At 50.6% G+C, this 25,680-nt stretch overlaps 9 protein-coding genes across 9 annotated transcripts; 3 read left to right on the top strand and 6 right to left on the bottom strand.

Annotated features, from left to right (window-relative positions):
- Positions 1 to 136: 136 nt before the first annotated feature.
- On the bottom strand, positions 137 to 1,824 carry CI109_100113 (uncharacterized protein; the record flags this gene model as incomplete). Its single annotated transcript, XM_032007978.1, has 8 exons — positions 137 to 447; positions 554 to 568; positions 631 to 723; positions 787 to 942; positions 1,010 to 1,285; positions 1,350 to 1,408; positions 1,475 to 1,731; positions 1,798 to 1,824. The coding sequence occupies 8 exons, from the start codon at positions 1,822 to 1,824 to the stop codon at positions 137 to 139; spliced, it is 1,194 nt and encodes a 397-aa protein (XP_031857764.1).
- A 279-nt stretch (positions 1,825 to 2,103) lies between these two features.
- Positions 2,104 to 6,835, top strand: CI109_100112 (uncharacterized protein; the record flags this gene model as incomplete). The annotated part of the gene is made up of 4 exons (XM_032007979.1): positions 2,104 to 2,371; positions 2,452 to 2,826; positions 2,882 to 4,831; positions 4,878 to 6,835. The coding sequence occupies 4 exons, from the start codon at positions 2,104 to 2,106 to the stop codon at positions 6,833 to 6,835; spliced, it is 4,551 nt and encodes a 1,516-aa protein (XP_031857765.1).
- A 224-nt stretch (positions 6,836 to 7,059) lies between these two features.
- Positions 7,060 to 8,189, bottom strand: CI109_100111 (uncharacterized protein; the record flags this gene model as incomplete). The annotated part of the gene is made up of 4 exons (XM_065966722.1): positions 7,060 to 7,185; positions 7,322 to 7,410; positions 7,717 to 7,873; positions 8,046 to 8,189. The coding sequence occupies 4 exons, from the start codon at positions 8,187 to 8,189 to the stop codon at positions 7,060 to 7,062; spliced, it is 516 nt and encodes a 171-aa protein (XP_065822794.1).
- Positions 8,190 to 8,633: 444 nt separating this feature from the next.
- Positions 8,634 to 11,922, top strand: CI109_100110 (uncharacterized protein; the record flags this gene model as incomplete). The annotated part of the gene is made up of 7 exons (XM_032008595.1): positions 8,634 to 9,080; positions 9,144 to 9,579; positions 9,635 to 10,791; positions 10,849 to 11,316; positions 11,387 to 11,461; positions 11,531 to 11,815; positions 11,884 to 11,922. The coding sequence occupies 7 exons, from the start codon at positions 8,634 to 8,636 to the stop codon at positions 11,920 to 11,922; spliced, it is 2,907 nt and encodes a 968-aa protein (XP_031857125.1).
- A 2,564-nt stretch (positions 11,923 to 14,486) lies between these two features.
- CI109_100109 (uncharacterized protein) lies at positions 14,487 to 15,263 on the bottom strand (the record flags this gene model as incomplete). Its single annotated transcript, XM_032008594.1, has 3 exons — positions 14,487 to 14,643; positions 14,700 to 15,177; positions 15,245 to 15,263. 3 exons carry the CDS (start codon positions 15,261 to 15,263, stop codon positions 14,487 to 14,489), a joined length of 654 nt encoding a protein of 217 aa, XP_031857124.1.
- Positions 15,264 to 15,804: 541 nt separating this feature from the next.
- On the bottom strand, positions 15,805 to 17,494 carry CI109_100108 (uncharacterized protein; the record flags this gene model as incomplete). Its single annotated transcript, XM_032008593.1, has 4 exons — positions 15,805 to 15,982; positions 16,058 to 16,757; positions 16,837 to 17,337; positions 17,410 to 17,494. The coding sequence occupies 4 exons, from the start codon at positions 17,492 to 17,494 to the stop codon at positions 15,805 to 15,807; spliced, it is 1,464 nt and encodes a 487-aa protein (XP_031857123.1).
- Positions 17,495 to 18,440: 946 nt separating this feature from the next.
- On the top strand, positions 18,441 to 19,190 carry CI109_100107 (uncharacterized protein; the record flags this gene model as incomplete). The annotated part of the gene is made up of 3 exons (XM_032008592.2): positions 18,441 to 18,541; positions 18,592 to 19,058; positions 19,105 to 19,190. 3 exons carry the CDS (start codon positions 18,441 to 18,443, stop codon positions 19,188 to 19,190), a joined length of 654 nt encoding a protein of 217 aa, XP_031857122.2.
- A 209-nt stretch (positions 19,191 to 19,399) lies between these two features.
- On the bottom strand, positions 19,400 to 21,932 carry CI109_100106 (uncharacterized protein; the record flags this gene model as incomplete). Its single annotated transcript, XM_032008591.1, has 2 exons — positions 19,400 to 21,855; positions 21,917 to 21,932. 2 exons carry the CDS (start codon positions 21,930 to 21,932, stop codon positions 19,400 to 19,402), a joined length of 2,472 nt encoding a protein of 823 aa, XP_031857121.1.
- A 271-nt stretch (positions 21,933 to 22,203) lies between these two features.
- On the bottom strand, positions 22,204 to 25,636 carry CI109_100105 (uncharacterized protein; the record flags this gene model as incomplete). Its single annotated transcript, XM_032008590.2, has 13 exons — positions 22,204 to 22,359; positions 22,401 to 22,472; positions 22,530 to 22,565; positions 22,616 to 22,794; positions 22,849 to 22,960; positions 23,011 to 23,120; positions 23,193 to 23,562; positions 23,621 to 23,732; positions 23,802 to 24,796; positions 24,870 to 24,893; positions 24,961 to 25,102; positions 25,161 to 25,419; positions 25,483 to 25,636. 13 exons carry the CDS (start codon positions 25,634 to 25,636, stop codon positions 22,204 to 22,206), a joined length of 2,721 nt encoding a protein of 906 aa, XP_031857120.2.
- Positions 25,637 to 25,680: the final 44 nt, after the last annotated feature.

Here is a 25,680-nt window from a genome sequence, read left to right as displayed (position 1 = left end):
TTGCGTTGAACCCCTACGAGCGTGGCTTGAGACTGCTACGAACGAGCGATACCATCTTCCGACATCATCATTGACATTACTCGTATTATCGTACCATGTGTACTCGCTACATCATCCTTTTCTCCACTGAAACCGCTCACTTCCCTTCCGTATCCACATCCATCTTATCCCCTCTATCCAACTCGTCCGCATCTTCATTATCATCCTCATCCTCTGACGAAGCGCTAAATACCTCTTTGCTCAATCTCGACGATCGAGGTGTACTTTTATCGCCACCGATCTGACGTCTAGCTCGTGGAGAAGCGGTAGGGGCGCGTTTGACAGGTGCAGGTGCAGGTGAGGGTAGGGAAGCGGGAGAAGGAGATTGATAATGCTGAGCTTCGGATTGGAGAGATGGTTGCGATGAAGGGAGTTTCGATATGGGTGGTGGGTTGAGATGGTTGCATCCTGTATGTACAGGGCCGGCGTTAGTCATCGAGTCTCGGTTTCGTTTAAGTTTGACCTTAGTCAAAGGGCACAAAAGACTGGATAAAGTAGTGGTAAATAGACTCACTGGGACAGATCCATTCTGAAGGAATAGAGGCATCTGTCAGCTCGTAATCGACCATCGTTGGTGCAGTCTGCACTCACGCATCCTCTCCCACTCGTACTTGCTTCCAATCAATCCATTATGTCTAAAACATTCCCCACACACCAACGCATACTTGCTTTGAGCGGCTTGGGCTACGCATCACGGTATTTGCATCAGCCGCTGGTTACCAAAGCCATTGCAACACAATCACTCACAAGGATCCTCGCCGAGGATAGAATCTACTACACGATCGTACCATCTCTTCTCGGGTGTGGGGAGGACAGGTTGGATGGCATGTATCTGCATTTGCAAAGCTGCGGCTTGGTCGGGCGATAGTCCTTCCGGTATAGGTACAGGAGAGCCCGGGATGGCTACGAAGGCAAAGTACTCCTCTCATCAGCGTTTACTCTGACACTGAGAAGTACAAGGTGGACTCACGCGCAGGGGTTCCTCCAGCTCCAACGAGATGTCCAGGTGCTCTAGGTGATCCTACGTTCCTCCCTCCCGCTCCAGCAGGCGAAGGAGAGTCCGGCATCCTTCTCTGTGGCGTACGAGGTGAGGGGTGTGATCCAGGTGGTCCCGCTCGAGCACCACCACCACCGGAGGGATCATCGTATTGCTCGATCAGTTTACGAGTAGAGTCGTAGTTTGTAGCTTTTTTGATCTCTTCGAGGTGTTTGCGTTGTTGTGTGAGGAGTAGGCGCAGGTGCGTTTCTGGTAGTGTGACAACGCACGTCAGTGAACGTGCACAGTTACAAAAGCGGGTTTCTGAACTAACCTTCATGAGTGCGTTGTCGTTTGAAATAGAGATGGACAAGGCGATTGAGCAGATAAATACTATATCAATAAAACAGGATGAGCTATGACTCTTCGTACACCAAGAGGGGGTGGGAAGTAGCTCACAAAACAGGTCCTCCCAATATCCCACCGAGGGCTATCACCCTCCCTTCCAAATCGTAATGACTCAAACCTATCAACCCCAATGGTAATCCGTTGACCCACCACAATCCCGTCCATATCGCCCAGAGCGCGACGCCATAAGCATTGACAAGTAAGCTGAAACGTCGTTCGCGGAGTCGGATCTCAGAGAGATGGGTCTTGGCTTCGGCGATATCGGTAGCGAGACGGGCTAAGAGGGTCTCGTAGTCTGGCGGCGAGGACTGGGTCACCAAAGGACAGGTGCAATGGTCAGTAAATCGTAGATGGTCGGTGGACTGCGCACTCACCTTGGAGAAGATGGAGAAGAGACCCATGCTGTATGAGTCTTTCTCTTTGTCTTGATCAGTAAGTGGCAGATGGAAGAGTGGAAGAAGGAAAGAAGAGAGATGTGGATATCAATGACGATGACGAGTGAAGGACGAGACGTGTCAACATTCGAAATTTACGGTAACTGAGATTACCCCGCAATCGTTCCTCCATCTATCTTTAATCGACAAGCTAGGATTCTCTCACCTCTTCTCTGCTCCCTTTCTAACCAATACATTCGACTAGTAGCGTCCTCTCGATTCTGTCTAGGTGGCCTGCTTAGCGTCATGGTCAAAGCAATTGACATCGCTCGACTGACCCGACCCAATCGAATACGATGTCGACCGTTCCTCTTCCCCGCACGATCGATCTCATCGACTCACTCATCGCAAGGTGCTAGCTCTGCTGTTGCGACGAAGCGCGATAAGACGTATGACGAAGAAAGCTCGATCCCGATACCTTTGGCTGGGAGACGTAGAGCAGAGTATGAAGATTATGAACTTGCGAAAGAGCTAGAGAAGACGCTTAGGCTGGAAGGGGGAGCGTCGCAGAAGAGTGAGTAGCGGCGTACAGCCTTAGTCTACCAAATTATAGAATGTACAGTCGAGCTCGGCTGATTACGACAGTGTATATAGAGACGAGACAACGGAATACCAAACTCCCATCACTATCGAATCCTAGCTCATTTGGCAAAGACGACCACGACACACCCCGAGCGTCATCATCGAAAGAGAAGATCGAGGTGTCGGCACAGCCAACCAAAAAGGGCAAGGAAAGAGCAATCGATGCCGATATCCCAGACCGTCTGCCTGAGCCTGCCTTGCGGCGAATAACGACCAGGAATGGCGGAGGGAGAGGTATCGCTACGGACGACGATCTGCCGGAGCTTTTGGTCGAATCTGGATCTGGTCCCAGGCGGCTTATATCGAGGAGGGGCAAGGAGAGAATTGATCCTTCTGGAGGGAACCACAGCTCTGAACCGGTCTTACAGCCCACGAAAGACGCCAAGGGTGAGTCCGGAATGCTAAGAGCGGTGATGCGATGGCCAGCACTGACGCCTCACAGGTCTGCGGCGGAATCCCGTCGGTGTGCAAATGCTCTCCCCTTCTCTCCACTCTCAGCTATTCCCCGGTCCATCCCTTCCCAAACCGCCCAAATCGCTGCTTGACATCTCCAAACGACATCTCAAGGACAACTCGCTCTCACCCGAAGGGGCTGCCGTGTTACAGGAGATCAACATGGAAATGCCCTCGCTTCGAGGCGCTAATATCCGAGATCATTTTCACGCTCTGGGACAAAACACCGCTGAGCCGTATTTGACCATTGCAAAGGAGTTTGTAGGTGTGACATTACCTGAGATGCCGAAGAAGTGGGAACTGGGAAGACCAGGATGGACGAAACATCACTCAGATGGAAGGACGGAAGTAGTCGAGGATCTGGGAGAGGAACAGGTCGTCTCATTTGACGTCGAAGTCTTGTATAAGCTCTCGCCGTATCCTGTCATGGCGACAGCTGTCACTCCGACCGCTTGGTACTCCTGGCTCTCTCCGACGATATTCGAACCGCCACCAGCAGAAGACATCATCGACAGCTCACCTCCATGGGAAACGCGTACGCCACAGTACCATCCTCACGACCTGATTCCCATGTTCAAAGGATCTGAGCCTCGAGTCGTGATCGGTCACAACGTAGGGTACGATCGAGCTCGTGTTTCCGAGGAGTACTCTCTGGAGCGGACTGCCACTCGATGGCTCGACACGCTGTCGTTGCACGTCGCTACACGGGGGATCACTTCTGTCCAAAGACCGGCATGGATGGCACATCGCAAGAATCAAAAGGCCAAGATTGAAAGGGAGCAAGAACATCTCACTGCACTGCAAGAGATCGCGGAGGAGAACGGCGATCATGACATGCTACAAAGTCTGGAAGAGTGGGGAACAACAAACGAAAGTGAGGCGGAAGCACTGGAAAACCGATGGCAGGATGTGACTTCGGTGAACTCGCTAGCTGAGGTAGCAGCTCTGCATTGTGGAATCCCAGTTGACAAATCTATCCGAGATCGATTCGGCGACGAGTCGGTCAAACATGCTTCGCAAATTCGTTCGGAACTGCACGACCTTCTCACCTACTGCGCAAAAGACGTCAAGATTACTCATGATGTCTATCAAAAGGTCCTTCCGCTGTTTCTCGAGTCGTGTCCCCACCCCGCGACATTCTCAGGCGTTTTGTCAATGGGCAATTCGTTCCTACCCGTCGACGAGAGCTGGCAGGAGTATCTGAAGAATGCAGAGGAAACGTATAGAAAGATGGATGAAGGTGTGAAGAAGGCGCTGAGGATCTTGGCGGAGAAGACAAAGGCGGAGGGGTTGAAAGAGGGAGATCCGTGGTCGGAGCAGCTGGACTGGACGCCCAAGAAGGCGAGGTGGGCGGATGACGATCCGGCGGTCACTGAAGCGGAAGCGCAAGCGCCAGCGGTTGTGCAACATGAAGCGGAGACTCCTGCCGTCGACGAGGAAGGTGACTCTGTACCATCCTGGTTCGCCCAAATCAAGGAGAATCCCTCGATCCTTGCTTCGAACACAGCACAACGGCATCTCCTTCCCCTGCTTCTGCGTCTATCATACAAGGGTCACCCGGTGGCTTACTCGTCCGAGCACTATTGGTGTTTCATGGTTCCACACGACCACCTCACCGATTACATCGACGTTCACGGTTCACCTATCGAGCTGAGTGGATCGAAGGATAAGCGGTTGGAATGCTTCGAAGAGAAGTGCGCATTCTTTCGCATCGCCCCGACGGGAAGCTCGCGGAAGACGAAACTGGTTGGACCGTCGATCAAGCCGCTTGTCAACAAGGGGGACTTGACAAGTCCGTATCCGGAGGTGTTGAAGGCGGCACTCGCCTCTGATCTGACTGGGTTGGCGGAGAAGCTCATGGATTGTGCTGAGGAGTTGAAGGCTTTGGGCGAGGACAATCCGTGGGGTCGGCAGCTTGACTGGGCGGTTTCGAATAACCGTAAGTAATCCCCAACTTTTCGAGAGAATCGTTGCTTACCTTCTAGAAGCATTGGACACCCCTCACGCTCCACCCTCCTTCTCCCCTTCCAGGCCAAAGTCCAAGTCGAACAAGGTTGACCACGGCACATGGCCCAAATGGTACTGGGATCTCACCGGTCCACCCACTCGACTACCCGCTGGCGAACTCGATCTGACGTGCAAGAAATCGGTTGCGCCTCTGCTTCTCCGGCTACAATGGCAGGGATACCCTCTGGTCTACAGCCGGATGCATAAGTGGCTCTATCGTATGCCGAGGGACGTGGTGCACTCCGAAGGCACAGCGATGCTGGAAGTGCGAGGGACGCCGGTCAAATTTGACAATATCGGACCGGATGCGGTATTCGACGAGGACAGAGAACACTTTTACTTCCGCTTACCACATAAAGACGGCGAAGGGAAGAATGTTGGAAACCCGCTGTCCAAGTCGTTCGTCAAAGCGATCGAATCCGGAGAACTCGCTTCGGCGGCTGCGGAGAGTGGCGACGATGTCGCAGCGAAAGCGGCGACGGACGCTACCAACATGAACGCGTTTTGCAGTTACTGGATCAGTAGTCGAGAAAGGATCATGGATCAGATGGTCGTGTATCGGGGTGATGGGTCGTCGGGAATGATCTTACCCCAGGTGATCACAATGGGAACGGTCACTCGTCGAGCTGTCGAAGCGACTTGGTTGACAGCTTCGAATGCGAAGAAGAATCGAGTTGGTTCGGAATTGAAAGCGATGGTTCGTGCTCCGCCGGGGTATTCGATTGTCGGAGCGGATGTCGATTCGGAAGAACTTTGGATTTCGAGTGTGATGGGTGATTCGCAATTCGGCATGCATGGAGCGACGGCGATCGGATGGATGACTTTGGAAGGTACCAAGTCTGCAGGAACGGATCTGCACTCAAAAACAGCTAGTATCTTGGGTATATCCCGAGACGCTGCGAAAGTGTTCAACTATTCCCGTATCTATGGAGCGGGGAAAAAACATGCTGTTCAGCTTTTACTTCAAGGCGATTCGAAATTGACGAAAGAAGCCGCGGGGAAATTAGCAGATAACCTCTATAGGGCAACAAAAGGTTCGAAATCGACACGAAGCAAGAACCTCGGTCCTGCAAAGGTCTCTTCGTTGTGGCATGGTGGATCGGAGAGCTATCTGTTCAATACCCTCGAAGCGATTGCGTTGGACGAGCGACCCACGACACCGGCATTGGGATGTGGTGTCACTCGAGCATTGCGAAAAACATATCTCGAAGAAGGGTCTTCGTATCTCCCTTCAAGGGTGAATTGGGTCGTTCAATCTTCCGGTGTGGATTATCTTCACCTGTTGATCGTCTCCATGGAATACCTGCTCGAGAAGTACGATATCAAAGCTAGGTATCTGATTTCCGTTCATGACGAAGTTCGATACCTGGCGAAAGAGGAAGATCGATATCGTACAGCTCTCGCATTACAGATCGCCAACGCGTGGACGAGAGCTTTGTTCTGTTATAATTTAGGGATGGACGATATGCCTCAGGGTATAACGTTCTTCTCAGCGGTTGATGTGGATCATGTTTTGAGGAAAGAGGTGTTTTTGACATGTGAAACGCCAAGTCATCCGCATTGTATCCCAGCAGGAGAATCGCTGGATATCAACGAACTACTCGAGAAGACGGGAGGTGGGAAGTTGGGCACACCCCTTCTCGAGGAGGAGAACGAGGAAAAAGACTTGGCGATAGGCAGGAAGGCGCCGGTTCAGCTGTTCCCGGATATACAATCTGCGAATCACAAGTTGTTCTTGGAAGCTCAAGCGAATAGGAGAGGAGAAAGCGCGAAGCGATGGTTGGATCAACTTCCGGCTTTGTTATTGCCTGCGAGTGCAACGACAACAATTGCGTCGTCGGGGTCGGGGAGGCAGGAGGGACAGAGGAAGGTGACGGGTAAGCTTGGGGTGAAAAAGGCGACATTTGGGAGTACGGGTGGGAAGCGAAAGGTCTGAGGAATGTAGGAAGAGATACTTCATCGGTTGTACTCGCCACAAATGCACCACTGGAGACTGCATCAGTACACTCAGACCGCCTTCTGACTTTATCCAGCTGAATCCATTTCCCAGCCTTCCCAGCAATCACAACGACGTTCCAAAACAGGTGCTTCGTGGCTGCAATGCAGGTCATTCATTTTCATGCTTTACACTCTCGTTCCTATCTTCCGACCAAACCCCTTCTACTTGTTAAGAGCAGCTTGGAGACCCTCGAATACCTCGACCTCAACCCGGGCCTCGGCCTTTTCGGATTCGGGGGCGGAAGAGCCGAGAACTCGGTTGGCGTCGGCGAGAGCGGATCGGATGTTCTGTGGGGATGAGGGGCGACGACATAGAGTAGTGATTGGATTTGACGCGACAGGTTTAGGTTCGGAAGTGAAAGAAGTGAAAATAAAACTCGTCAGCATTTGTACACGACGTCCATAAATCGTATGTGGTACTGACCTCGGGGGAGAAACTGTCAAGAGTGTAAGCCTCGACGGCGTTGACGGTGAGGGTGTTGTTGCTGTGAACGGTAGCGAAACCAGAAGAGACTGGAGATATAGTGTCAGCTACAATCCCATGTTGAGATCCACAAACGCGAGAGCCCCCCCCGCCCTCCAATACTGCTCGCCCCTCTTCCATAGCGCCCACATCCTTTGCAGGCATGACTGTTCGCACGGGAACTGTTTCCACCCGGCCGTCTCCTCTACTTTCTCCTTTTGCCAATGGATGCTTGTTTGTTTCTTGGCATTACTTCTCCACACCGTCCGCATGCTTCCTCAACCTCTATCTTTCTCTACATGCGCTTCATCCAGACGTTTCTCCAAATACCACCCCCACATCTCCCGCAAACTCACCGAACCACTTCTTGCCGGGTTGACCGTTCTCCTCGATGACCTCAATCACACCAGCTCGGAGAGCCTCGACGGAAGGGACGTGGTTGGCGAGGATACCCATGTCACCGGTAGCGGCGGGGATGTTGACCTGGATGACGCCGGCGGATGAGTAGAGGGACTGCGAGGTATGGATGGGTGTTGCGCGGACGGAAGATCCGATGGTTATGAGTAATTGATGATCATTATTGACGATGGAAGTGAATGTGGGATAATCGGTAAGGGCGGTTAAGAAGACACAAATAAGGACAAAATAAGCATTGTCCCGCTAAACATGCTCACGGAACACCCACCTGATGAGGAAGGACCAAGCTCAATTTCAACTTTCCATCAGCAGCAGGGGCAGCAGCCTCAGCATATCCTCGTCGGGCCATTCGAAGGGCCGAAGCTTGACGGGGCAAAGCTCGGAGAGCGGGGGAAAGTCGGGAAGCGAACATCTTTTGGGGCTGCAAAAAAGTTGATGGTATGAGCAAGGGCCTGGTCGCAGATATAGCAGTCGAGGCAGGTTGACTTACAAAGGTTTTGGTTAAAGGAGAAGCAGCCGTCTAATTCTGATGCTTGTGAAATACGTATAGGAAGACCCAGTGAACGAGAGCAAGCAAGCAAGAGAGAGCGACGAAGCAGAGGGAGGTTTCCGAATCGCCGCGGGAGTTGTCAAAAGACGGATTGTGGCACCCGATGGGATGTCGTGTGACGTGGCAATTAAGTTCCCCGATAGGGGTTGTTGATAAACCGGTTCGAGATTTCAGCTTAAGTTATCTTTGGTCGCCTCCACCGAGCGTTACAACTTTTTGCTGACGACTTTGTACAAAAGTTCAACCTATCTTGTACTAAAGCTTGAGAAGTAGCATCGGAGGGAGCACAATCCCACACACTCCAACATGGCACGTAAATCATCTGCCCCCTTCTCCGCTTCCACTTCATCTTCGGCAAAATCGAAACCGAAACCCAAACCCGCTCGAAAACTCGATCCTTCCAACGCCTACACCTATCTCCCTTCCCTTCCGAAACGACATCGAACGGGTGCCGTCCAAAACTCCCTCACAAAGGAGGAATTGGCTGAAGTAGGACCTTCTCGACGTGGTCAGCATGACGATGACGATAGTGATGATGAGGATATGCAAAAGCGAGTCCAAAAGCTGGCGATGATGATCGCGGACGATGAGAATCTGAACAAGGTGGAGGAAAGCGACGATAGTGATGTCGACAGTGATGAAGCCTGGGGAAGTGAGGGAAGCGATGAGGAACGATGGGGAGATGTGTTCAGAGATCTGGACAAGGGCAAGGGGAAGAAGGGGAAGAGCAAGGCGAAGGAGGTCGTTCGCAAGGTGAGTCGACGGGACGGGAGGTCGAGTAGGGTTGGCCGCTGACTTCGATGATGATCTGAACAGCCGGCCAAACCGTTGACTGTCAATCTTGATGAGAGCGACGAGGAAAGAGACCCCAAAGCGGATGGAAAAGGGAAACAAGCTGTTCTGTCTGAAGACGAAGAAGAGGACGAGGACGACGAAGACATTTCCATTGAAGGCGATGAGGACGAAGACGACGATGAGGAGGAGGATGACGACGAGGATGACGATGAGGATGACGATGAGGACGACGATCAAGACGGCAGCGATGTTGAGCTCCCTTCTGACCTGTCCGACGACGAGGATCCAGACACACTCGCCGACCTGGACGCTTTCGTCGATCAGCTCGCCTCGGCCGATAAGAAACGAAAAGCTGGAGATGAGGAGGTTGTAGAAGATCCCTCCAAGAAGAGAAGGGTCTTGCCCGTTGTTTCTGGTCCTGGGCTGAAGGATGGCGGTGATATGGCTTTGCGAAGCAGTGAGTCTTTGACATACGAGGCGAACATGCGCATATGCTGATCATCGTGCTACAGACCAAAAACTCGACATGTCCTCTCTTATTCACCCCTCCTTGTCCGGCGCTTCCGCTCTTCTACCCGGGAAGTCCGACAAGAAGTCATCCGCTTCCATCCTCAAGCAAGGTCTTGTCCCAGCGCCATTACCAACTGTCGTGCAAGAACGTCTCGATCGAGAAGCGGCCTACGAGAAGACGAAAGAAGAGGGACAGAAATGGGCCGGCGTCATGAAACGTGTGAAAGAAGCCGAACACCTGTCTTTCCCCCTCCAAGCCAAGGAAAGAGGAGGTGTCAAGAGCGGTAACGAGGTACTTGCTGGGTTCAAGCCCGAAAACAAGCTCGAGTCTGCGGTCACAGCCCTGCTCAACCGTGCGAATCTGACCGAGAAGAACTTGACTGAGAAGGAGGATCTAGCTTTGGAGGCACAGGAATTGAGTCTCGAGGAGATCAAGGAACGACGAACGCAACTGCGATATCAAAGAGAACTGCTGTTCCGAGCTGAGGCGAAAGCGAAGCGAGTCGCCAAGATCAAGAGCAAGACATTCCGAAAATTAGCTCGAAAGCGTGCTGCGAAAGAGAACGCTGGAGTCAGTCTTGAAGATTTGGAAAGGCTCGATCCGGAGAAAGCGGAAGAGGAGAGGGAGAAGCTAGAGCGAGAACGAGCGAGGGAGAGAGCTACCTTGCGACATGGTGCCAAGTCAGGTCGATGGGCTAGGGATATCGGAGGTGATGCTGGAGAGTTGGAGGATCGTCGAAAGGCGAAGGAGGATATGCTCGATCTTAAGGAGAAACTCACGCGGAAGATCATGGGCCAAGGTGAAGGCTCAGACTCGGAATCCGAATCGGAGGAGGACGAAGATGACGACGAAGATGTCTTGAAATCGCGTGCATTCGATCAACTTGCTGCTCTCAATGCTGCTCAAGCAGAAGAGGCGGAACGTGCAAAGGGAGGAAAGGGTCTGTCGCAAATGGCATTCATGCAGAAGGCGCAAGAAAGGAAGATGAAGCAAGTAGCGGAGGAAGAGGCGGATCTGAGACGGGACATTGAGATGTTCGGGGGAGCGAAAGGGTCGGATGATGAGGATGAGGACAGTGACGATGAAGAGGAGGGACCAGCCATGATGCGCGTGGGTGGAAACGAAGGCAGAATGGTCTTCTCAGGACCTACTCCGGGGGTGGGTATCGATTTAGCTTTTGCTTCATTAGATACACTAGCTGACCGTCTTTTCCAGGCTTCCACATCCCAAGCGGAAGAGACGGCCGAACCCGCTACCAAGCCCGTCCGACGATCAGCTTTATCGCAATCTGTCCGAGAATCTACTCCTCCCTTGTCAGACCCGGTACTGGACCACAACCCGTGGCTTGTCGCCACATCCGGCACAGCTGGACCTTCCCGAAAACGAAACGCTCTCGTCGGATCACAAAATGCCAAAGCGGTGGAGAAAGTTACTCGTGCGCTTAAAAAGGCTACAAGGGGTCGCGAGGCAGATGCAGAGGACGAGAGAGTGGAGATCGAAGTGGACGGAGTGAACCTCTCGGGGAAGAACAAGAATAAGAGCAACGGGAAGGCCAAGGCTCAGGCCGTTGTCGATGGGAGCGATGAAGAGGACGAAGATGAGTTGTTGCCAGTCAACGGGGTCAAGGCTTTCAAGCAAAGAGATCTCGTCGCGGAGGCATTTGCGGGGGACAACGTAGTCGAGGTGAGTTTGGCGTATCGCACGATGACACCGAAGCGCGTGAATTGCAATGCTGATAAGTACGCTCGTGCAGGACTTTGAGAAGGAGAAGCAACGACAAATCGAGGCTGATGCGCCGACCGTGGAGGATACGTCTCTTCCCGGATGGGTGAGTGCTGAGACGTACATGCCTCTTGCGTCCGAATCCCAACTGATCTTTATTGCGCATTACCAACAGGGCTCATGGTCTGGAAAAGGCACACGAAAGAAGAAGCACGTCAACCCCAAATTCTTGATCAAGACCGCCGGTATTGAACCTGCCACACGAAAAGATTTCACCCGATCCAACGTTATCATCACCGAGAAGAAGGACAAGAAGGCCAGCGCGTTCTTGATCAAGGATCTGCCTTACCCGTATACGAGCAAAGAGCAGTACGAGAGGAGTTTCCAAACTCCGGTGGGAAGCGAGTGGAACTCAAGAGTTGGGTATCAGAGAGAGACGGTGCCGAGGGTTGTCAAGAAGGTGAGTTGGGCGAGGAGCTTCACGCTGTGGCGAATCGAGGAAACAACGCTGATTTCGTTGTCATGCAGCCCGGAGCTATCATCGAGCCTGTGCAGAGGTTGTTCTAGACGGCTTGGTGTCTTGCTTGCAAACCGTTGCCAGGGGAGCTACACATGTAACAACGTTTTATGCAAACCTGTTGGCAATCTGTCATGCTCGGTCTTCAGTCAGGATTTCGGGTTCAAGTGTTGCAATTGGAGGATTGTGCCAATTACCATGGCCTCCTAAGTTCTATCCACCGCGGTGCGGGTTGTCCCCACGCTAACGAGCGTACCGAGTGTACTACAAGTACAACTCTTCAGAGTCAAGTCGTCTCAGACCAGCGTAGTCAACCCGCCACTCGTCGTGTCGTCGTGTCGTCGTTACCCGCTCGTCGTCCGGGTATTGTCGTCCACTCCACCTAGATAGGTCATACTCCGCTTCATACAGTCGCTACTCAGGCTTCCCCCATAAAGGGCCCTCATCGCCTCAACCCATCAGCCCCGCCTTCCCTACAACTCACTCACCACTCGCTGTGCTGGTGGACAAGGTCGTCAAGAAGGTCGTGCAGAACGTCGTATAGAGTGTCGTATAGAGTGTCGTGTAGAACGTAGCGAACAAGGACCTACTCACTCGCTCCGCTCGTTCGCCCCACCACTCGCTCTGCTCGTAACAAAGACTAAACTCACTCGCTCCGCTCGTTCGCCAACACAGCTCGCTTCGCTCGCCACTCGCTCCGCTCGTGAAGAAAGACCTAAGCTCACTCGCTCCGCTTGTTCGCCCAACGTCGCCGCTCCCTCCGGTCGCGTCGACCCCCCCTCCTTGTTCCGGCTCACTCGCTACGCTCGTTCGCCGGTGCCCCCGAGCGGAGCGAGGGGGCTAGGTCCCTCGCTCGCTTCGCTCGCTCGGGATTACTCCTTCGGAGGTGTAGGGGATAAATCTGTGGAATTTTTTTTGAAAAGAAAACAAAAAAAAGCGTCGTTTCCAGGCGAAGAAACCCCCGTCTGACTCCTGGACATCACCAACCCACCGCTAACAAAAGCCCCCCTCCCCCTAACCATCCTAACCCCCTAACCTCTAACGCGAACCGCAACAACCAATGCTAATTGCTTGTACCGTCAACCACGACGAGCTGCACAAAGCAAGTGTCAGTTCACCAGGCCAACTTCGTAGCAGATTGATATGCATGATCCGTTGTGTCCTGCCCACGCACAGCTACACAAGCATATGCGGAGTTCCACAAGTCCACCCGGTCACTGCTGCCTCAAATCGCGACCAACAACTAACAATTATATAGAGGCGGGGGGTGTAGGAGATAAATCTGTGGAAATTCAGGGTCAAATTTTGGGTGTACCCACAGATACTTGTTGCGATCAATCTGTCTTGACACCCCATGCATAGTCACACGTATGCATAGCTAAACCTCACCTTGGGCAGTATCTCTCACGCATGTACCCGTATGAACAGTTACGAGCGTGAATAAAATCGCGAGCGCGATATACAATTGGCGGACACGAATACAATCTACCCATTTATATAGAGGGCGGGGTGTAGGGGATAAAACTGTGGAATATCAGGGTTCATATTGCAGACTGGTGGACTTGTTGCTTCTCACATACGGGATGCATCATCTTCTGTATGCATAATCTGACCTCACCTTGATAATCTTCACTATGCATAGAATCATATGAGCAGCTCACAGGGCAGGTAGAAAATCGCGAGCGCGCAATCAAGACTACGCAAATTTGTGTATACAGAGGCGACGGTGGTAGGAGATCAAATCTGTGCAACCTCAGGGTCCAGCTGATAACGGCGTACTGGTGACCAAAGTTATCTTCTCCTATCCCGTACGCATAGTCCCTCGCATGCACCCCCCAAGCTCACCTCGAGATCCTTCTGCATGCATATACTCACATGCGCAGCAAAGAGTGCGGCGAAAAAATGGCGAACGCGAATAAACAGACGACTTTTAACGGATATGTATAGAGGCGGGGGTGTAGGACATAAATCTGTGGAAAGTCAGGGTCCAGATTTGGGTGAGGCGGGGGGTTATCGGCGACAAAGTTGCTTTTACAATATGCATAGTCTCTCATCCGACCTCACCTTGACGGAAGTCTCTTATCCATGTGACCTCAGAAGCGGGTGAGACTAGTTCTGAGATTGAGTAAAATGGCGAGCGCGATTGACAAGTGATGCAAAGGATACCATCATTCTGTGGGAGATAAAATCTACGGGATCTCAGGGTCCAACCGATAAGATATGGGTTGACGCGAGTAATGTTGTCACAACGGTTCAACTTCATCCGTCTTGATGGTATGCAAAGTCGAGTGCACAGGTCGTATGCATGTGACCAACTGATACTTAGGGATGTATACATTCATATCGTATTGATATCGAGGGTCTAAAAATTCGCGGGCTGCGTGAACAAATCGCGGAAGAATGGGGCATAAGGGATATGAACAAGCCCGCGAGTACAGTAGTTGCAACGCTCATGATGAATTTATTCATATTTGATGATGGGAGTAACAAAGCTATATAGCCAAATGCATTCAAGTTGATCATCAATCATGTAACATAAGTGCATATGGAGTCTCACTTAATATCAAAGCAGCACCAATCAAACCAAAACTACCACTCGAAGCATTAACTCTACTCAATTCTCCCCATACTTCTCCATGTACAAAGCGGCAAGTTCTGAGAAACAAAGGATAAACTGCCTCTTCTGCCTTTCCGAACCGTTCCTACCACGGATCTTGCTCAAAATCTCAATACTTGCTCGAAGCAACTCGATCACATCATCGATATCACCCCTTAGGATCAATTCGAATCAGCACAGAGAAAAGATACCGAGAAGAGAACAACTCACTTTTTGGTCTTGTTGTTGCCAAACCCTGTGGGTGGAGCGGAAAGAATTTGAGGAGACGAGGAAGAAGATGGATGTTGTCGCTTGGCAGGGGTGGAAAGAGCAGTTGGGATCAACTGGCTGGGTTGAGAAGGGAAAATGGGAAAGTTGTTGCTGAGATCATCGTCGTTGTCGTGGTTGTTGTTGTTGTTGTCCCTGACATCCAGCATCGATGGGTGGTGAGCGGCAACTAATCCATAAATGTATTCTTGCTCCGCAGCATCTGCTGCATCCGCCTCTAAATCGGTCAAAGCTGGATCGTCTTCCGTAACTTCGATGTCGTTTGATGGATCATCGGATGAAAGGTTGGGAGCGATTGATAGGTTAGAGATGCTGTGAGGGATGGAAGAGGGAGGTAAGGAGATTGGAGGTTGAGGTTCGGGTTGTCGTTGCTGGGAGAGAGATCCGAGAAGGGCGATGGTTTGAATGAGGATTTTGAGATCTATAAGTGTTTTCATCAGACAATCAGCTGCGTTCGTTGAGGGGCAAAAGAGGGTTCAATAACTGACGTTGTTTGTTGTCGACCATCTTGAAGGTGAATGTTGTCGTTTTTAATTGTGAAGGTTGGGATGGGATGAACAAGTTCGAGATGAAGGGGTTTATATATATATGTATCCGCGGGTGGTCTATGGTAAGTCGGTTCACTTGTGCAGGTACGGCTTGACAAACGACAATCGACATTCGACATTCTACATTCGACATTCGACATTCGACATTCTACATTCGACAATCGACTATCGCCAAACGACATCCGCCGTTCTACAGATCAGAGATATCGTCCGAAATCCTCGGTGTAGAGACTGTATCGGAGCGATCCTTCCGACACGGAATTGCTCGTGAGCTTACCATTATGGTTCAACGTCAGACTCTTCGGCACCGCACAAAGAAGAGGGAGACGATCGAATCAAGGCCATCCTCGAGATCATTTACATCTCCACTTTGCTTGCTGATTCCACTTACACATGCATGGTCATATCATGGCGTACTATGTGGGACGCTATATCATAAAACTACAGACATGAGAGGTTATGTGAAGAACTAATCCCAAATAAAGACCCTCCGACACCGTTCACTTGTCCAATTTCGATGTGTCCCACCCCATACGCTGAAAACTCTTCTTCATCTTCCTTGTGGTCCTCAAGTGAAGTTCGACCCAGTATTCCATGACTCGCACGGGCACATGAGGACCAAGGTTGTCGCATTCTTCTCGAATGTCTCGGTAGTGCTGAGACAAGAATTTGACCATCCTAAAAATAAATCACAAAGCAGTCAGAGGCCAGAATTCCACTTGTAAGATCGGAAAGAAGAGACCAAAAACTCACTTGATATTGACTTCCATCTGTATGTCCCTCGGCATTGGCTTTTGGGGAAAGAATTCGTCATCGTCATCCTCATCAAAGTTAGACCACTCGTCTGGAAGCGGCAGCGCAGCCTGTGTCTTCTCGACCTCTCCCTCATGTTTGATTCCTGACGACCTTTCCTCTTCGTTCTCGCTGTCGGATTTGTTGAGCTTCCCCTTCTTCTTCTCGCTCTTGTCCTTCTTGGTGGTAGCACTCGATGCATTACCGGCTGATGAAGTAGTCGAAGAAGTTAAAGCGCTTCGCGTTCGTTTCTCGCGCTGTGCCGCCAATGGTTCGGTGGACTTTGGTGGTGGCATCAAGGCGGAAGCAGGTATGGGTTGACGACGGGCATTGATCCCAGGAAGTTCCCATTCCATCCTTTCAATCTCTCGCTTCTGTTCGAGCGTGAGCACAGTAGATGTCGAGGAAGAGGCCGATTGGTCGGGCACGGGTGGGTGAGGAGAACCGCCCGAAGACAAGGCAGATGAAAGAGCCTTTTGTTTCGTGGAAGAAGGGGTAGGGGTGGTGGTGTTTGGATCAGGCGGTGCAATGTAACCGCGAGATGGTCGAAACCCAACTGGAGAATGATGTTTTCGACTCGACTTTTCGACATAGGGACCGACATAGGGGTCGACTTCGGTAGCGACTTTGGTTTCGACCGACGATTTCGCAGTAGATTTCGCTGTAGATATCTACGTCAGCACCGATCTCTCAAACACAAGTAGAAAAGAGGCAGTCGAGAGAGAGAGACCTGTACTCACTTTTGCCTGTCGCCGAAACTGTCTCTCCTTGTCCCTGTCCCACCTTTTCCAAATCCATCTTTCTCCCCTTCCCAAGCTTGCGCTGTTCAGTGATATAGTCGAGGAAAGATTCGAAGCCGTCGTCATCCACCCCAATGAGTGTGTCCAGCACCCTTTGGGTGCTGGCAGAGGGAGCGGAAGGTTTGATGGGGGAGGGAGGATCAGCAGCTGGAGTTTCGGGAGTTTCAAGCTGGGAAGATCGAGTGGGATTGTCGATGATCTCGATATCATCGCTAGACGAAGGGCTTGAAAGGGGTTGGTGACGTTCGGTCTTGATTTTGGTTGGAGAAGGTCGATCGCTCGGATCGTATTGATCCTCATCTTCATCCTCTTCCTCTTCCTCATCCTGTTCCTCATCATCATCATCATCATCATCATCATCGTCTTCATTTTCATTATCACCAGACTTTTCCTTTTGAGCTTGAGCTAACGATGCTTGTTTGGTGAAAGCAGTGCGGATGTCTATGATGAAATGTCCATAATCAGCAAGGTGCGCGGTTTCACGATCTAAGAGACGACGTGAAAGAAACTCACCTGGCTGTGTGGGACTGTGAGGAGGTGAGTATTGTTTCGGTCTCCCTTTTGGGGGTAGCTGCTTGGCTCCTTTTTTTGCTGGCATGATGGGTTTGACAGTTTGGTGGTGAATGTTTTATGTTCGAGAAAGAGAGGTCTCCTGGGAGTTGGAATAAAAATCTGCATCAACACAGACAGGACTCGTCGAAGCTGCTTCCCTCTGATATATATATATATGACGTCCTTACATCGTCTCTCGCCACCCACATGACACGGACCACTCCGGGGACCGAGTCAGATGTACATTCGACATTCGACATTCGACATTCGACGTATTTGGTAACAGTTCCGGAGGCTACCATCTTGTGTGGAATCAGGTACATTGACCCAACTTCAATCCATGCATAGGAATCTTCGAACACTACAGGTTGTTCTCTCTCAAACTAGCCGATTCCTTCTTGTGAGTGGGGCAGAATCGTCCGCTGCCCGGTATGGATATTCGGTCGCATCGGTACCTCGGCCAGTCGCATCGTCTTGGAGCTATTCTCACGCGGTTACAGTACTGGTTTCATGTGTTCCAAGGTCAGGTCCAGAGTGGTAAGCAAAGATTCGAGAGCTTACAGCCATGTAGCAAGATCTAGAACAATACAATTGGTCTGCGGTCTTTCTCGACCGTTTACATCCGTAGCATCTTCTAAGTGGGAACAGGAGGTTGCATTGTGTGTCCAAATGCGATTGGGTATGGGTTGAGCGAGTGTTATTGCTGCTGCTGCTGCTGTCGTTGTTGTTGTTGTTGCCGCTGGTAGACCTACAGACGCTTTGGTCAGGACTCGATAAACGATGAGACACCGTGCTCACGTCATGATAACTAATCTTGTACAATCGAAAGGATGGGCCGTATACACAAATGCTGTCGAGAGACGATATATATGATGCGATGTTCCAATTCTACATTACATTATCATCATTCATCTTCATCTCCATATTCATCAACTGCTACCTCTTCTACATCTGTCGAATACACAACTTTAAAACTTCAAATTCTCCTCAACATGCCTTGCCACCCTCTCTACTCCACTGTGACCGGTTGCAGTTTGATCAGTTTGGAAGGAATCGAGTTTTGCGTGCGACTCCGCACATACATACAATTCGAGTGAGTTTCGAATTGATGATACTGTACCTACGACTGACTGACAAAACTAGCCTTCAAAACCTTCCACCTCACCTGCCCTTCGCTACCAACCTCCCCACCACCATCCTTGTCAATCTCCTTCACCTTCTCACTTCATATCCACAACTTGACCCTCTCAACGCTTCGGAACTACTGTCTTTGAACGCGGCACTTACTCAGTACGAGATCCTCCCCAATGTCCGTCCAGCTCTTGCCAATCACATCGCCAAGACAAGCGAATTCATCTGTGGCGGTAATATCGTCACCAGACAACCGATCATACAGATCCTCGAACTAATTCGCATTTTCCAAGTTTCACAATTGCTCAATAAGCTGTTACGTCGCTTATTTCATGACGATTGGAAGAGACATCTGCATTTCCATCAATGGACAAATCGCGATCGTGCAAGGGTTGGGGATAGACTCTACAAGATGTTTCAGTACTTGGTGAATTTGAAGAATCAGGTCAATTCGGTGTGGATCGAGATGGATCCGGAGAGTAAGTCACAGAGTCGTATCCCCCCACCCGCTAACGTAGATTTTAGGTGGTATCATTACGATCTACCAAGGTCAAGGCGATGTGTACGTGAATGGTACGGTGGATAGGCACAGGGTTCTGGGAGTGTACTGAGAGTGTACCGAGAGTGACTGAAAGTCAAAGATCATGTCAATGCATAATTTCATCGCGATGTGGTATCTGTACTAATATGGTATCATCATCCAAAGCATGTATAGCTATCAAAAGGTCCCATCTTCCACCACTTATCTCCAGGCATATCCAACGTCACTTCCTATTCGCTTTCTTCTCCTCCATCTCCCAAATCCACATTAAGCTCTGCTCTACTTCTGACCATGCCTCAGACCACAAGGGCAAAGCTCAGGACACTCGCCTTGATCCTCCAGAATATCCTCGTAGTTTGGACCACACACATCACGACAGACACAAACACAGCCGGGAACGCAGTTTCCTCTAGTGCAAGGGCAGTCGAGTGCATCTAGACCGTGATAAGTCGCCACTGTGACATTCCCCTGCCAGGTGGGTCCCGCTCTGATTCTGACCATGTTTTGGATGGCAAGCAATGCAGCTTGGTTGAAAGCGCGCACATGTCGAGTGGTAGCCGGAGGAAGTCGAATGGCGGGATCACCTCTATAAGCAGAAGTGAGGAAACCCGATACGAACATTTCCGACGAAAAGACCCGATGCTCGACAACTTGAATAGTATTGACACTAACATGTGGACCGGTAATCAAGGTCGGCCAAAGGCATGGACCAGAGCGTGGATGAGAAGCCGTGGGAGCAAGTTGATGAAAGCGTTTACGAGTGGAGTCGTCATGTTCGAAGATAGGATTGGGCATGTGACATAGCTGTGAGATTGCAGTGGGAGGGAAGAGTAGCGAGATGACGTGAATGTTGTTTGATTCACAAAGAGTCCGGAGCTGGTGCCATGACTTGCGGTTCCTTGTCAACCTATCTACACTTGAGACGATGAGGAGACAATTGTTGAGCTTTGACAATTCGGCGGTCACTCGGCTACCATCTCGATAGATGGAGATCTGATCCAGCTTGATCATGGTGGTATTGGCGGGGCAAACCAATTGGATGAAGAGTTTTTGTCGGTTGATGGAGTCACTATGAGCGGTGTTTTGTCCTCGTTCTCCCTTGCTGATCCTTCCAAACCCATAAACCTGACCGAGTCCGTTGGCGATTCGATATCGTTCTATGGCTTGCTTGAGATCCGAGAGATCGACATCTTCGTCAATCATCCTTTGCATGTAGTAGTGACTACTTCGGTAAAAGGTTTGTTCCTGAGACATCGCCCATCGGATCTTGAGGTATTGTTGGGCGCTCTCCCGCTCCATATCAGGTCGGACGTACCACAGATCACTTGGCTCGATGAGATGGTCGTCATCTGGTTGCTGCTCATCTGCTCTTCCCCCTTCAAAGACATCCTCCTCGTCCACCATGTCGAATGCATCTTGTCGACTGGTTCGCATACCTTGAACTGCCAAATTAGGCATAATGTCGCAGATGCGATCGAGTTCTTCAGGAAGCCGGGTGAGGGTGGATAAGTTGACGGCGGTAACCAAATCCCCAGGCTCAAGACGCATAGCACCGTTGACGTGAATCATATCCTTGAATGGGAGCCGATGACTAAGTGAAAGATCCCATGACGAGCTGCGTTCGAGGATGATGATGACTTGTCCGACATTGGAAAAGTCAGGCGCGACCGAAGGAGGTTGGTGATGGAGTTGAGAAGCGACCTGTCTTGCAGCAATGGCAGACATTCGACCCACGTCCAGAGGGGTAGAGCGGGTGTAGATGAACCAAGTTGGAATGAGAGGATAATGCGCAAACAGTCCCGGGATAAGACCATTCCACGGTGTCAATCGAATCCTTGCGCTAACGATCCCTTTCTTCCTCCTTTCTGAATCAGCTTGCGATAACCTCGTCCTCAAACTCGCTGACATTCTTCCAATTTCGTAGATATCCTTGGCCGAGTTCCATCTTTCCTTTGGAAGAGCTTCCACCTGAACTCCAGGTCCAATTTCAAAAGGCTGACCTCCTAAATCTCTCACGTCGTCATCCAACGAGTTATGGATATCTTGCTTTGACATATGGATAGGTGCCAATATCCACGGACCTTTCCAACTAACCAGATCCTGGCAGACATAGCATTGACCATCTCTCGAAAGGTGTAGCCCTGTAGGCAGAGCGGTAGCAGGGTAGAAGCACAATTGACCTCTTACAGACAAAGACTGAATCACTCTAAAGTCTCGTCGAGCCTGGTCGAATGGCGAAAGGTCTCCGAAGAAGAAGGAACGTCGACTGATGTGAGCTGAAATCACAGCTGAAAGATCTCTCGCAGCATTCAGACATGCTGTACGTTCGGGTGGGGTGAGAGGTGGAGGGACGTTCCTAGGGTTGAGGGTGTATCGAATCTCCAAATGCCAGTGCAATGGAATGGTGATCTGGGCAAAGTTGGTGTAGTTCAAGCTCGTTCGGACCATTTCCGAGTGTGCGCCAATGTCGGAGACGACGTGGAGATAGATTGCAGTGGTCCGAAGGAGAGGGATGATACCGGGATTATTGTTGAAGGATGGCATCGAGGTGACGCTGACGACATGGATCTCTCGACATATCATGTCGTACAGTTCTCTATTGAGGGGGATGTCGCTGACGAATTTGTGAAGAGATCCTGGAACCATTATTGTGTCGACGGATGAAAGGGGTGTGAGGTGATCGTGGAGCGTGGGGATGAAGTCTTGAATGACGACTCGAGGGTCGAGATAGTCTCCTATGGATAAGAGGGTCTTATGAGCGTGGATGCTAGGAGGTGAGTTGGGGATATCACTCACGCTGTGGTTGGTCCATCTTGAGTTGTATGCTTGAGGTGTGGTGGTAGTGGTAGTTGTCGCTGTGGTGGTGGTGGTGGTGGTGGTGGTGGTGGTGGTGGTGAGAAGAAAGAGTGAGAGAAAGAGTGTCAAATTGACAAAGTTGTGTGGGGATAACGTGAAGAAGCAACAACACGTTGTTCCCGAAAGGAGGGTCAAATGGGTGCGCCACAAAACGTCGCGCTTGGACCGCCACAATGTACCAAAATGGACATTGACATTTTTCGAACCGTAGTTTCGACTTTAGGTTTCTAATTTACTTTAGGTGCCGGTGTCGCTGTCACAGTCGCAGTCACAGTCGCAGTCACAGTCGCTGTCACAGTCGCTGTCACAGTCGCATTCACAGTCGCATTCACAGTCGCAGTCACAGTCGCTGTCACATTCGCTGCCACAGTCACTACCACAGACTGGATCGACAGAACAGGCATGAATGTACATCTCTGCTAACCATTGAATACAACTCTTCCAGAACCTTCATCTCAACCCAATTCAACCCCATAGGGAGTGTGACTGGTCCAGCCTACAAGTCTTATCATCAGACCACATGCATGTACACTTCGAACCACTCTTGACTCACCAGGTTTGTTGCTCCGGGCACCCACATGGTTCGGTGCTGTCTTGGCGCGGCACGTGAGGATGAGGGAAAGCGGTTGTCTCGCACACTGTGTAGTCGGAGTGGAACGACATGACCCATGCCCAAGGAGAGATGATAGCGAATGTATGTTCCGGTTGGACACAAGTGTAATAGGCAATCTTGTTCGCTCTGAGCCATGAGGTACGTGTAAAGTAATCCCCATGCCTGAGGCGCGAGTTACATTGTTTATCATCTTTACCGAGCGCAGCTGGAGGATATAACATGTCAGAGGTTCCATCCTTTCGTGTGATACTAGACATACCATCTAATGCCATGGCAAATCGATCAGGCCGCTCTCGTGAGCCAGGCACCACAATCCAATACTTAGGACTTTGGTTCCCTTGGTGCACATAGACACTTTGACACAACCCCGACTGGGGAAAAGAAACGTTCAGCGGAAAGGCTCTTTACCAAAACCACTTACTGGTGACTGTGTCCATCCGCGAAAACTACCAGCCGTCTCCAACTCAACTAGAGATCTTTTGCTATACTCATTATCAGGATTAGACCAGCAGACCATCGGGTGGGGTTGATCTACAATCTGCTGTTAGCGGGGAAAAAAGGTTGAGATACTCGGCTGATCTGCACATAGGGGAGGATACCTACCGTTAATGAAACGAGCACGATAAGTGCGAGAGTACTTCAATCGCAGGAACACTTTATCTTCGGCGGCTTCGAAGCGATCAAAGGCGACTTGCACATTCGGCTCGGCCGTGTCATCCACGAGCAGCTGCCCCAACGTCGGCTTGAGTGCAGCGAAAGTCTCCGCCATGGAGGAGGGGGGGATGGGTTCTTCACAGAAGTTCCAAAGATCCTGACCCTGCGTTCGCATAGATTGGTAGCTGAAACGGCACGTTGAGACCGCCATGGGAGGAGGATTTATCGTTTGCCACACCTGATCCCGTCCATCGGAGAGAATGGCCATGCCAAACTTTTCGACGGCAGGCATCACTTCTTGGATCAGACGGGGATATTCCTGTAGGATACACAATGAGCCCTCCTTTCTATAGGTTTCATTCGTGTACCAGACTCACCTGCCAGCCTGGGGGGAGAATCTCAATAGATAGTATACCATCGCTATCACGAACATAGCCTTCAATGTTGTTCTCATAGCCCGCAATGTGGAAACGCTCTCGTCCCATCAAACTGTCCGAACGATACAACAAATGAGCTACATATTCACACGATGATATCAAGACGTGAAGTCGTACTCACTAACCAGAGATACGATGGGTAGGCGGAGCCATCTGCTGTGGGTAGTAGTGCAGAGGGACAGAGACGTTGGTGGAAGGTCCGTGTGTCGGTGATGAATGCATCGATGTATCTTCAGACCTCACAATAGGTCTTTCATCTACTCCTGATCCATCGTAAGGTGCAGATGATGGTCCTGCCGACGACGATGTGTCCACCATGTATGTCGATGATGGTAGAGAAGGAGATGAAGCGAATTGGAGCATGTTAGGATTGTCCTCGTACCTTACAGAGGCGTCATCCTCTATGGGATGATATTCGTAATGACTTGGATATGTAGGTGTGTCGTAGACGCTCTGCCTTTGTTCTGGCCCGTATTCGCGGTAATTCGGATACGTAGGTGTTGCTGGAACCCTTTGCTCTTGGTGTGGTACGAACATCGATGTAGAAGGCTGGGTGGGAGGAAGCGGAGAATACAGCACAGACCGGGGATCTGGTCCAGGTTGGTACGGCTTGTCAAGTTGGAGACGTGAACTTTCACCTCGGGAAAGTGGAGTTGAGAGGTGATTCGGAGAAGGAATGGTAGAGAAGGAAGTCTGGGATGGATCTTGCGTGTATAGGGGTAAGTGAAAGGTGTGAGATTGCAGAAGAGGTGAAGAGTTCAACACAACATCCGAGTAAACATTGCGGGATGGGAACCCAAAGGATGGACGATGACTCAGACCCAGTATCTCTGAGTTGGGTCGAGCCGATGTAATCGGCCGAGTAGGTCCTTGAGGATCTGCTGGCAGCGATGAACGTCTCGAGTGATTACTGAACTTTGACCTTTTCTCTTGCGTGGGAAAGGCTTGGAGAGGAACCAAGGGGGAGTTCTTAGGAGTTGGTTCTGGTCGATAATTGGGATGTGCTCGACGGTTGGCTAGCGTAATCGCGCATTCGTGCGCTGACAACTCATCCGTAGGTATAGCGTTTGTGTAAGGAAGGTTGTCGTCTGGAATGTTGCACACGTATGTGATGATCTTGGAAAGCATTGATCAGTTTTTTTTTTTTTTTCCTTTTTGGTGTTCAATTCCATTGGTGCTCGAAGCTCACCTTCCCTTGATAATCTTTGCATTTCTGTTGGAGATAAGGGGTTGAGATAAGTTGGGATGATACTTCTGTCTCCTTTACAAGTCAGACTCACCTTAACCACCACATCCCACTCAAGGCCCGCGGGCGCTTTGGTCTTCCCCTTGAGCCATTCTTTGATACCTTCTCTATATCGCTTCGGTGGAGCATCACGACCGAGAAGGAACGTCAAGATGAATGCTGGAATCAGGCTGTTGCTGTAGTTGTGAGAGCCAAATCAATAGTGGGACAGACTCGTATCGAGGACAAACTCACTCGAGGTCATATAACCACCTCGACGTGATTGATCGCCTCTCCCCCTTCCTAGTAGCATCGACTTGGCAATGATCGTTGTTGATAATTTTGACGACTCGTTCCATCAATTTCCTCTCAAACTCATCTGGAAAGCCCAAGCAGTCGACCACGATTCTTGATGGGAATCCAACAATGTCGACGAGTTTTTGAAGTAGAGGTTTAGGTGATCTCTGCTTGATAGGGATACCCAACTTTTCCGGGAGGAACACTGTGAATCCGTCTGAGTAGGATTAGATCAAACATACAGCGTGGAAGCTTGAAAAAATGTGCTTGTACGACTCACAAAGCAAACTTCTCGATGATTCAAAGTGAAGCTGAGCATAAAGGACCTCAAAGACAGCAGGTTTGATTGGTGACTTGTTCACCACCTGTTCGTCTTCCAACCTCTTCCTCTTCCTCCCACGTTCCTCTTCCGAGTCTTTTCCTGTGCTATTCATCTTCTTCTTCTGCTTCTTACTACCATTCCACTCCCCTTCCTCAT

The sequence above is a fragment of the Kwoniella shandongensis genome, chromosome 1 (genome assembly GCF_008629635.2).
Source record: "Kwoniella shandongensis chromosome 1, complete sequence".
Taxonomy (NCBI): domain Eukaryota; kingdom Fungi; phylum Basidiomycota; class Tremellomycetes; order Tremellales; family Cryptococcaceae; genus Kwoniella; species Kwoniella shandongensis.
The sequence above is the reverse complement of the archived record's forward strand: the minus strand, read 5'-3'. Positions and strand labels throughout refer to the sequence as shown.